Raw genomic sequence first — 12,152 nt, 5'->3', positions numbered from 1 at the left:
ATTTGCTTTAAAGTGACATGAAGGTTACTAACTTCTGTTACCTACAAGTTATTGCTATGAAAGCACACAAACAATGTGCTATATCTAAATTCTTTTAAAATGATGCCATGGTGCAATGAATGGACATATATTCTAGACTAAATTGTAAGGTTAGATATTGTATGGATAGAAATTAAATTCAAATAAACTAGATAGTATAGATATATATACAGGAATGAACAGATTAAACCATATCTAAAAAGAAGAGGATATTTGCTAAGTGTTTTTGAAACAGAATTGCCACATATGTTAGTTTTGGATAGAACATTTCTGATGTTACAAAACTCTCTAGCATGTTGAAATTTGGAAGCAGGGTTGGGTGGGTGACTTAAATGTTGTGAACCTCCCAGAGAGCTTCAGCCATGGGCTGTATAGAAATGCAATCATCATCATCATCATCTGAAACACAAAACATTTTTAATGTGCTGAAGACTGTGGTTCTTTTCTGACAATGGGATTGTTAAGACTTTTCCTTTGTGCTTTTTAAAAAAGATAGAGTACCTGTGCGCTGAGCTTAGGGCACTCTTTCTTCTTCTGTTCTTGATTCTTTCCTACTGCAACAGCACAGATGACAAGCAGACTCCAGAGATGCAGGGCTTGCATACAGGCTGCCAACAAAAACCAAGCAAACCTCTTAAGAAATGGTCTGCCACATTAGCCAGTCTTCAGTATTTCTGTGTATAAATGTGGTATACACAGAGATTAATTGGAACAATTCCAAAATCAGCCACATATAGTCTGATCTATAAACAGTTTTCAATCATCTGGGTCAACCCACAAATTCATGCTTTTGTCCTTTTCATTCATATTTAAAACACAAACCAGAACAACCCTATGTAAGCTGTTCTATGTTTAAAGGACTTTATTCACAGGGAGTGTGCATAGGATTGCAACATAAGGCTATAATCCTATGCGTACTTATCAGGGAGTAAGTCACGGTGAACACAATATGACTTACTTCTTAGTAAAAGATACACCAGACTGCATTACATTATTTTAGAGTCTATTGCAAACTGTCAAAATAAGCAAAATGCCAAAAAGTTGGAAATACTGCCTTGAAGGCAATAGTTCTGTATATAACTTACCAGAGGTAGTTGCTGAGGCAGCTGCGGCAGCAAAAAGAAAATTCGCCCTGCTAAGTAAACACTAATATAGCAGCACAAGGTGCAGCTGAGGGTGTTTCCAAAAGCAGCCTGACTAATCCCTGGGCACAAAAAATCCCAAACCCTGTGACGTGCATCAGGAAGGCATGGCTCAGCAATCTGACCTGTCAGATTTACAGATGATCAGCTGCAACACCAACAACAGAACCTCAGAGCTCCAATGAACAGGCAGTTTTGACTAATGCAGCTGGCACACTAGGATAGTTTAACAAGTCACTTACATGGAAAATAAAACCCATTTAAAAAAACGCAATATTTGTATTATCAACATTTTCTAACTAGCCATGACACTTAATAAAATATTTCCATCTTATTATTACTATGCCAAAACTTCCCATAGCATTCACAAAAAAGAGAATATAGAGGAGATAAATTCCAGTAAATATTCACAATGAAAGTAATTTAAATAATGAATCAGAAGTTAAGAAGGCTGGAAGGCAGAAGACCAAATCTGCTTCAGCAAACATGAAACAGTAAGGGCAAATTTCAAAAAAAAATTCATAGATTCAAACAGAGGTAGGTAAAGTTCAGACTTTTAAGATCTTCAAAGTTTTTCACAAGAACTTCAAGGTCCATCAACTGGAGCCAAGTAGAAAACAGTGGGTCAGGTAGATGAAAGAGTCATTTGAAATAACCTACACATTAAAATAGTGGAATTGCCATGCCACAAAGTAGAAGAGGTTTGAAAGCTACTTTGCATAATAGTTTCTGGAATGTCAAGTGAGGGTAATTTCAGACTATTCTCTGCATTCATATTGCCTGAAAAAATGCCTAGTGAATCAAGCTCCAGTGTCAATACAAACCATTTGTTATTAAGACAGTACAGTGTTTTTCTGATGTGATAAATTCTGCTTTAGGGTGTGCTTTTCAGCTCAGTTCTTCAGATGGAATGAGACAGTTTGGATCCATGACAGCAGGTCATACTATTCGACGTGACAGATCCCTAAAAGCTAGACCACTAAAAGCAAAATACCTCAAATGAAGGACATCACATTTCCTGCCAAGAATGAAATGAAACTATATATTATACAAAGCCAATGTATGGAAATCCATAGGGATATCTGTCTGCACTAGGAATAATCAGGGATATCTCTGACAAGAGGAATAATACTTGAGATACTGGTTTTACAATTAATCTGTAGGAACACTTCAGCTAAAATTATAGCACAGAGCTACATTTCAAAGGTTCTTCTGAAAAGTTGCAAATTTAAAAATCAGACATAGTCTAATACTGAACTGCATGTATTAGTTTCTTTGCATTAACACTTATTAAACTTTTTCAAAAGTGAATCAATGTTAAATATGTGTCACCTGTAAGATAGTAGGATACATCTATATATGGCTTAAACTGAACAAGACCCACAAAATGCTGGAGTTTGGACGTATAAACAATGAAAAAGGTGATCTGTTATCAGTGCCACATGCTGAAAGTGTTACAATGGGAAAAAAAATCTTAATGCCACAGGTTGAACAGGATGAATAAATATTTCAAAAACCTGAGGTCACAATATATTAAGATAGGATGAAAAGGTTAAAAGGTTTAAGAGCTTATCACTAGGTCAACATGAACAAGTGGCAAGCCAAAGGTTCTCCATTAGAAGATTTCCCACCCAAAGCAAAGTACCTTGATAATTTACTGAAGTAAGCAAAAACAACTCCCAATGTATGAAATTGTTAAAAACAAAACAAAACCCTGTGCTTCCCAGACATTGATCACCATGTTAAAGCTAGTTTAAATGAGATGTCCATACTTTAGCGAAGCCTCTGCCTTTGCTCCTCTGATCTGAAAGGAAATATTTTAGAGCTATACAAACTCATATATTTGCAGAGTAATATATAAGAGAAATATACCAGAAGTTAAATCAAGTTATATGCTAAGTCTGGTGCTTCAACTAGGAACCTCATAGCCTGAGGGGTTGGCAGCTATAACCTAAGCTGAGTTACTTAGATCTCTGATCCCTATTCAGGCACAGCAAAGCAAGAAAGCATGTATCAGCTCCTGAAGCAGGAAAGCACCATGAATGTTTTAGGCTGACCAGAATGGTATCTATTATACTAGGAGTTAACCTTCAGCCTTGCTTACTTAACTGAGCATTATTTTCCGCATCTTTCACTTCATATTCTATTTTAAGCCTTTACCCTAACTCTGGGCTGTAGAAAAGGTTCAATACATTAGCTCATGCAACACATCTCAGGGACCTTGGGTTGAGAAACATATTCCCCAGGAGAATATTTTCTATACACCAATTAACCTCCTATGCATGCTGGAAGATGTAACTATCTGGGATCAATACCAGGAAAAAAAGACCAACCTGACCTCAAGAGAAAGAGAATTCACTTTCACATTGTTTATGGAATACAATGTTACATATTTTAAACATAAAATATATTTAGGTAACCAATTTCAATGGAAAATTTTCATGCGAGATTTTCTTTGAATTTAACAGACAATTTCACCCAGCTCATGCAAGGGGTTTTTTGGAGGAGATGAAAAACCATCAGAGCACCAAAAGCAGACGTTTTATATCTAACAACATCGAAAATAACATAAAGAACCATTATGGACATTGTAGTGCATGCCTGATTTTTCCTAAACTTCAGAAACTATCAGTCGTTCAGCAACTGTCTTTAAAATCTTAGGATCATAAGATATCTTATAAAAGATCTGACAATTCATCAGTCTAGTCTAATATTCCCCACTCATCATCTCCAACTTGGTGCTTCTCCAGATGGGATGGACTAAAACTTGCACAATTCTCAGCTACTTTACATGCCAGTACTACAGTGCCACAAAGACATAAGATGTTCAGGGACGGAGCAGGCAAAAGAGTAGAGAAACAACCAACCATGGGATCAAGAAAACTGAAGTTTGTTAGATTGCCTGTGAGAAAAATCCTGGGCAGAGTTAGATAAACCATTAATATTTTGTATGAAGCAGGTCAAGAAGCCCAGTACTTATAAATAAAATGTTCAGTACCAAGCAAATAGCAGAATCTACTTAAGGCATCCTCAAGATTATATTATCCAGCAATTTCTAACATAAGGTCAAGTTTTGCCTTGAAAGAAAAGAGGAAAGTGAGTCCAAATCTACCAACTGATTTTAAATATCAAACCACTTTGTTGCTACCTAAAGTATGCTAAAATTCAACGATCACCCTCTGAATTTTTAGTATAGTATAGTGGTTAGTTTGTTGTACTGGGGAACCAAGAGATCAAGGTTCTAGCCCCCACTCAGCAATAAAGCACATTTGTAATAAATATCAAGACACTAGAAGGAATCTACTTACAAAGAAACTAGGGCAGGCCAAAAGGTACCTAAGTGGTACTAAAGCTGCACTTCTCCAGTTCTAAGAAGTGGTCCTTGTTTCTGCAAAAAACATACTTAGGACTGGGTTGCCAGAACCTCCTATTATTTTAAACTTAACACCAGGTTAAAAAGATGTTGGACTAAATGCCATTTCTTGATATAGTGCCAGCTGCTTGGAAATACTTTCTATTTAAAAAAGAAGCTATTAGCTCTTCTTCGAATCAAGTCAAATCAGACTTTGTAATAAGAAAAAATGTATCTGCCATGGCCAGGCTTGCCTTTTCCCACACTAATTGGAATGAAGTCCAACATAATGATACTGTGGATTAAAACTCCAAAGAGCAGAAAGGTCAAGTGAAAAAAATATTGAAAAAGTGGCATGTGGCTTGACTGACTGTAGAAATCTGTATGGAAATATAGCTAGGGATGGGCACAGGCTTATATAATATAAACATGGGTTTTCTTGTTATCAGCTATACTTGGACAACAAATATCAATGGGAGAATTCATTATGCATTCTCTCAATTCTCCGCAGCATAGTCATCTCCTCTCTTGCAACTATTACTGCCTTCCTTGCCCTGACCAGTTACATGGCCTCATGGCTGCTCTCTATCATCACTCTATTCATGTGCACACATAGACCTTCACTCAGTACCCTGGGCTATGTGGATTTGCTGCCTCTTCTCATCTTCTAAGAGTCTTCGTAATAAAAGTGGAATACCTGAGCTCAAATGGTGGAACACCAATTCATTAATCTGTGTATAGTTCAACAACTTCTGTATATTTGTTCTCTCCTGTCATACTCAAGTTTACATAGAAGAATTCTGCTGGGTTTTATATCTCAGTGCGATTCCTAGCAGCCAGAGGTATGAAGAATCCCCAAAGACAGATTACCACTTTCTCCTCAGCCTTCTGATATTACATGTTACCTGCTGGGAAACTGTTTCACAAACACAATATTAGAAATTCTTTCTTCAAAGTTCTGCATTCAACAGACTCAACATTCTGATCTTTTGTCAGAAAATTAATGCAGGGAGCGCATACTGTTTATGCTCACTCAACTATATTGATTGCTGGTTTGCTTATAGGCAAATTCCAAGGTTATTATTTACTCATACCTCTAAAACTATAGCCTAGGTATGATACACTTTAGGAAATGCCTTCCTCCATATGAGGCTACAGCAAGATTGGAACTGAGGGATTCAGCCTATGAACTTAAGAACCCTGCTGGAGCACACCAAAGGCCTATCTAATTCCAGGATTCTGCCCACACTGACCAATGAGATACCAGGGAATGAGTGCAATACTATTTTCTTCGTCGTGGCCTCTGTGCATCACACATATGGGTAACTCGGGTACTGCGCCTGCGCAGTGCCTGTGGCCGGAAGATTGACAGCTAATGGTTTTTGGCGGGAAAGCTCCGCTCCCCTTCCCCCCTGTGCCTATAAAGTGCGGAGTGTCCACCATTTTGTTCAGTCTTTGCAACCGCCGTTCGCTGTGCCTCGTGCCGCTTTTGACTTTCACTTCGACTGTTACCTTGCTCTCGGTTGTCCTTCTTTCCCAGTTTTTTCTTCTCCTTGCTCCAGTTCATTGTTCCTCGTAGTTTTTCTCTTGTTATTTCTTTTTCGATCTATCTATCTGAAAAAAACAAAAACAAAAATATATACTTATCCTCTGCACTATCTCTCTTCTTCTTCTTCTTCTTCTTCTTCTTCTTCTTCTTCTTCTTCTTCTGCGATGGCGCAGCGAGTGGCTTTCCGCAAATGCACAGACTGTGGGTCAAAAATGGCACCAACTGACCCGCATGACCTATGCCTCCTCTGCCTGGGAGAGGGGCATAGGATGGATAAATGCGCGCATTGCCTGGCCTTCTCCAAGCAGGCCAGGAAGAACCGAGAAAACCGCCTCCAGAGACTCCTTTGGGATCGGGCTCTGATGCAATCAGACCCGCTTGTTGTCGTCCCAAAACCTGGCTCCGCTTCTGTGGCCCCACCCTCACGGCCTTCGGATGAAGGTCCGTCTGCTTCGGTGGCTCCCTCTGCTTCACCTAAAAAGCATGGAAAGTGGAAGCATGCCGAATCCGAGAAGTCGGCAGGCCATAAAAAGGCCAGGAAGGAGAAGGTTTCCAAGCCTCCCAAGAAACCCAGGAAATCGGACCATCTGGACCGTCCCCGACATCGGGACTCAGATCCGATGGGCCCCTCGGTACCGGTGGCGCTTACAGTACCGACTCCGCCCGAACCGGTCCTCCAGGAGGCTATGCGGGTTACCCCTCAAGGGTCTCCCCACCGTGTGGTTGACCTCCCGCCTGCACCTCTTCCAACTCTACAGGGTTCAATATCCGACGGGGAAATCCAGGACTCCCCTCCTAGGGCGAGGTCACTGACACCCATGCCCACGGTCATAATGGAAGCGGACATTGGACTGTCCCCACCAGGGAGTCGGAGGAGCCGCTCTGTAGAGCAACGTCTGGAGAGCTGGCGTCGCCCGTACTACCATACTTGGGATCCGCTCTCTGTAGGGTACTACCCTGCTCCCAGGGCACGATCCTCTCCTCCATCCCGTGACCAACCGCGCTCATTGGATCCGAGGTGGGCGTCACCTCGATCCCCACAGGGTGGAAGCAGCCGCTCCTTCTCCCCAGCGGAGTCATCATCTTTGGCCCCACCCTACTACGGTGCCGATTCGGCCGACTCGGAGGTCGACTCAACCTCTTCGGACGTCGCTGTGACATCCCAGGGTCCTGCGTCGCCTGATGAGTCCCACGTCTCCTTCGCAGAGCTGATGTCTAGACTTGTCCAGTCCCCGGACATTGACGCTGCCCAGCGTCTGGGACCGACGACAGACAAATTCTACGATGTCATCCGCGGGGAACAATCGACATCCATCGTCCTGCCGCTCATAACCATCTTGCGGCAGGCGATGACGCAGCCCTGGGACTTGCCATCACATCCTCAGCCGACGTCCAGGAGATATGAGTCAATGTACAGGGTTCGGGAGGAGGACATCCCCTTCCTCCTCCAACATCCCAAACCGAACTCTGCGGTCGTCGAATCCTTGCAGGGCAGAGAGGCGAGAGGGGACACGGCACCGAGGGATAAAGAGGGCCGAAAAATAGACTCCCTGGCTAGGCGAGTCTATGCTGCTTCAGGCCTGGGGCTCCGTATATCAAATTACAAGGCGACATTGGCGAGGTATCAATACTTTATCATGCAGCGCCTGCACAATGTCGCCTCCATCCTTCCGGACCACCAGGGTGACCTCGCGAAGGTCCTGATTAAGGAAGCCATGCAGGTCGCGGTGCAGCAGTTATCCACGGCGAGGCACCACGTGGATACTGACTCACGGGCCTTGGTCGGTGCCGTTTCTCTCCGAAGGCACGCATGGCTTCGGAATTGTAATTTTCCGGAAGAAACAAAGCGCCGGATCGAGGAAATGCCTTTCGATGGATCTGGGCTTTTCCATTGTCGCACCGACCTCAAGCTCAAGAAGTTGCATGAATCGAGGATGACGGCACACAGGATGGAGATACAGTCCCACGCCAGACATAAGTGGTCCTGGAATTGTCCATCCTACAGGCAATCATATCAACCGAGGCAGCAGCCACAACACCACCAGCAACACCAGCGCTGCCGTCCTCAGCCCCAACAACGCTTCCAACAAGGCCGCCATCATTTTGACGATTGGAGGCAACGTTGACGGGACTGGTGAACCATTCCTCACGCTCCACCAATACCCACCCCCCTCTCATCTGGGGATTGGCTTTGAAGCCGACTCCCCATTTGGGAGTCCATCACATCTGATCGGTGGGTATTGTCCATCGTTCAACACGGCTATCGAATAAAATTCGACATCGTTCCTCCATCGAGTCCGATCCAGTCCTCTTCATGTTCACTGGTACTGCTCGACGAAATACATCAACTTCTCCCTAAAGGAGCGATTTGTCAAGTATTTCCATCTGACGGACTCCACGGATTCTATTCCAGATACTTCATGGTCCCTAAGCGGGATGGTGGTCTACATCCGATTTTGGACTTACGGAACTTAAATAAGTTTATTGTACCAAAAAAGTTTTGTATGACTACCCTTCAAAACATTTTGCCGTTGCTAAGGAGAGAGGATTGGTTTGCCTCATTGGACTTGAAGGACGCCTACTTCCATATTTCAATTCACCCAAGTTACAGGCGTTTCCTTCGTTTTGCAGTCGCAAACAAACTTTATGAGTTTACAGTTTTGCCTTTTGGACTGGCTACGGCTCCGAGGGTTTTTACCAAGTGCATGGCTCCTGTCTGTGCCTTTCTACGCCTCCAGGGCATACACATTTATCCGTACCTCGATGACTGGCTGTTGGTGTTGCAGTCCAGAGAAGGACTCCTTGCGGCCATCCATACAACTTGTGCCTTGCTCAATAGCCTAGGCCTACGTATTAATACCGAGAAATCTTCTCTTCTCCCGACACAGACGCTCACCTTCATTGGAGCCCGCTTGGGTTCGACGTTGGAAAAAGCCTTCCTCCCTCGGGACAGACAACAGACTCTTGCTCGCCACATCCATCGAATCCGATGAGAGGGAACGGTCCCGGCGAGGTCTATCCAGAGGATCCTGGGGCATATGGCTTCCTCAGTTGCCGTAGTTCCACATGCCAGGCTTCGGCTTCGCCCACTGCAACTCTTTTTCAACAAGGTGTACCATCCTCAAAGAGATCTGCAGTTGAGACTGATTCGGATCCCAACTTCTGTGCTTCACTCTCTGCGTTGGTGGTTGGAACAGACCAATCTTACGATAGGAGTCCCCTTCAGGGTGCGACCTCCTACGATTACCCTTGGCACTGACGCGTCTCTTCTAGGATGGGGAGCGATATGCTCCGGCCTATCTACCCAGGGTACGTGGAATTGTCTAGAATCCACGAATCATATCAGCTTCCTAGAACTACTGGCAGTTCTCAAAGCCCTGCGCTCTTTCGAGGACATCCTTCATCATCAGACCATTCAGATAACTTCGGACAATATAGCTACCGTCTTTTATCTGAACAAGCAAGGGGGAACAAAGTCACCGACTCTAGCCAGGCTTTCTATGAAAATCTGGGACTGGTGCATCCGGAGACACATCACGCTGATGGCTGTTCATCTAGCTGGTGTAGACAATGTGCAGGTGGATCTTCTCAGCAGGCACATGTTCACCTCTCACGAGTGGGAACTGGATCCCCGTATGCGCAACCACCTTTTCCGGCGCTGGGGGTTTCCCGATGTGGACTTATTCGCTACCCAACAGAACAGGGTGTGCGAGGCTTATTGTTCGAGAGCGGGAATCGGACACGCATCCCTAGGGGACGCATTCATGATCCCTTGGAACAATATGAACTTCTACGTCTTCCCTCCGATCCCTCTTCTGATGAGGGTCATAGCAAAGATAGTGCACGACCGAGCATCGGGGCTACTAGTTGCCCCTTGGTGGCCACGTCAAGCGTGGTTTGTGAAACTACTCGACATCTCTCGCGGGGAATTTCTTCATCTTCCATCGCTCCCATATCTTATAACACAGGTGGACGGCACACTTCGCCACCTGGATTTGCTCTCATTGAACCTAACAGCGTGGCGAATTCGATGACTGACGTTCCATCGGTGCCAACGACGGTTTCGAAAGTTAAGAATCCAACAGCTTCTACTAATCTGTCGGTACCGACGATGACTTCGACCACCTCAGATCCGATTGTCGAACCCAATCACTCGGGTGCTTCCCCCCTCTCTGGTCTCTCTGTACTATCCAGTTCGAGACAAGACCCGTTGAATCCGAATCCGACGTTTTTGCACCCTGATATTCAGCATATCATCGACTCTGCCTTAAAGCTGTCCACAAGGAAGTCATATAAGGCTAAATGGAAACATTTTTCCACCTTTGCCGAGTCGCGTTCGTTCTCTCCATTCCTCTCATCCATTCAACAGATTCTTCAGTTCCTCCTGGAATTGCACCATTCCGTTGTCCATTAAAGTGTATACAGCCGCAATAGCCTACCACCGTGGCTTAGTCAACGGATAACCTCTGTTTTCTCATCCTATCCTCAAAAGGTTTTTGAAGGGACTATATAATCTTAACCCATCAATTAGACCGGTTATGCCCACATGGAGCCTCTCTGTAGTTCTACAGGCCCTTATGAAGGCCCCCTTCGAACCTTTGGCTACGGTGGATCTTCGATTGGTCTCTTGGAAGACGGCGTTTCTTGTAGCTGTCACTTCAGCCCGGAGGGCCAGTGAACTTTGCGCGCTTCGCATAGACCCTCCTTATTTAAACTTTCACAGGGAGAAGGTCGTTTTATGCCTCAACCTGTCTTTTTTGCCTAAAGTGTCTACAACTTTCCATACGGGACAGGACATTGTGCTGCCTGCCTTTTTTCCGTCACCGTCAACTCCATTGGAAAGATCTTTGCATTCACTTGATGTTCGCCGTTGCTTAGCCTTCTACCGATCGCGAACGGAGTCTATTCGATGATCCAATAAACTATTCATCAAATATTCTGCTAGGGATCAGGGCGATCCAGTCACTCCACAGAGACTTTCTAAGTGGATAGTCCATGCTATAGTCTTATGCTATCAATTAGCTAAGCTCGAACTGCCTTCAGTTCCTCGAGGCCATTCTGCTAGAGCTGTTGCAACCTCGTCTGCATTTGCATCCGGGGTCCTGATTGATGACGTCTGCCGAGCCGCTGCTTGGGCGAACCCTTGCACCTTCGCCAGGCACTACCGTCTCGATGTTCGAGCTCAACAGGATTGCTCCTTCAGTAGAGCTGTTCTCTCCTCCATTCTTCAATGAGGACACCTTCCCTCCTCCTTTATGGCAAGCTTGTTAATCTACCCATATGTGTGATGCACAGAGGCCACGACGAAGAAAAGCAGGTTGCTTACCTGTAACTGATGTTCTTCGAGTGGCGATCTGTGCAGTCACACAACCCACCTGCCGGCCCGCTCGGTGTCGGTGAGTGGATGCATCGACCGCTCGGTGTCGGTGAGTGAATGTATCTTTTGGTACCGACTATGCCCTTTTTTCACGGTACCAACATCAAAACAAACAAACAAAGTTTTTTCAATAAGATAGTGTACGTTCGGTCACAAAGACTGAACAAAATGGCGGACACTCCGCTCTTTATAGGCACAGGGGGGAAGGGGAGCGGAGCTTTCCCGCCAAAAACCATTAGCTGTCAATCTTCCAGCCACAGGCACTGCACAGGCGCAGTACCCAAGTTACCCATATGTGTGACTGCACAGATGACCACTCGAAGAATATCATTTACAGGTAAGCAACCTGCTTTTCCTGCTCATGTTCCCGAATGACTGGGACTGAGAGACAAAGGTTGATACTGGAAGTTATATATAGCTATCACAACAACCACTGACAACTTTAACTTCCATTCCCTCCTATTTGCACATAAAGGTAACAGTAATATTTGGTGGCAAATCATGGGTAAATTAACACATGATTTGTGGGAATGTGCACCACATGTGAGTCACTTCCAGTTTCCAGCAACACATTTCAAATGCAATGTTTGTAAGCTCATGCTGGTAATCAGAAGAAGTTAACACAGAGCACATACTCACAGAATTCATGAATTAATTAACCTCTGAACACAATAACGCATGTGAGTAACTGCA

The 12,152-nt window shown here is 44.4% G+C and overlaps 1 protein-coding gene across 4 annotated transcripts in view; it reads right to left on the bottom strand.

The window, feature by feature from the left end:
- Positions 1-12,152, bottom strand: part of NT5C3A (5'-nucleotidase, cytosolic IIIA) — a 36,968-nt gene that overhangs the window by 19,253 nt on the left and 5,563 nt on the right. Inside the window, exons 1-2 of one of the 4 annotated variants that reach the window (XM_044454700.1) lie at positions 1,125-1,161; positions 541-647 (exon numbers count right to left, since the gene is read on the bottom strand). The exons of 1 other annotated variant lie outside the window; for it this stretch is intronic. In XM_044454700.1, coding sequence (XP_044310635.1) covers positions 541-642 — 102 coding nt within the window. In that variant the 5' untranslated portion in view covers positions 643-647; positions 1,125-1,161. Of the gene's footprint in view, positions 1-540; positions 648-1,124; positions 1,162-6,045; positions 6,066-12,152 lie in introns of those variants that run through there. 2 more of the 4 variants (XM_044454709.1, XM_044454715.1) reach the window with 2 other exon arrangements.

This window comes from Varanus komodoensis, unplaced genomic scaffold, assembly GCF_004798865.1.
Source record: "Varanus komodoensis strain SLA01 unplaced genomic scaffold, ASM479886v1 scaffold10, whole genome shotgun sequence".
Lineage (NCBI taxonomy): Eukaryota > Metazoa > Chordata > Lepidosauria > Squamata > Varanidae > Varanus > Varanus komodoensis.
This window is presented reverse-complemented; position numbering and strand designations above follow the sequence as displayed.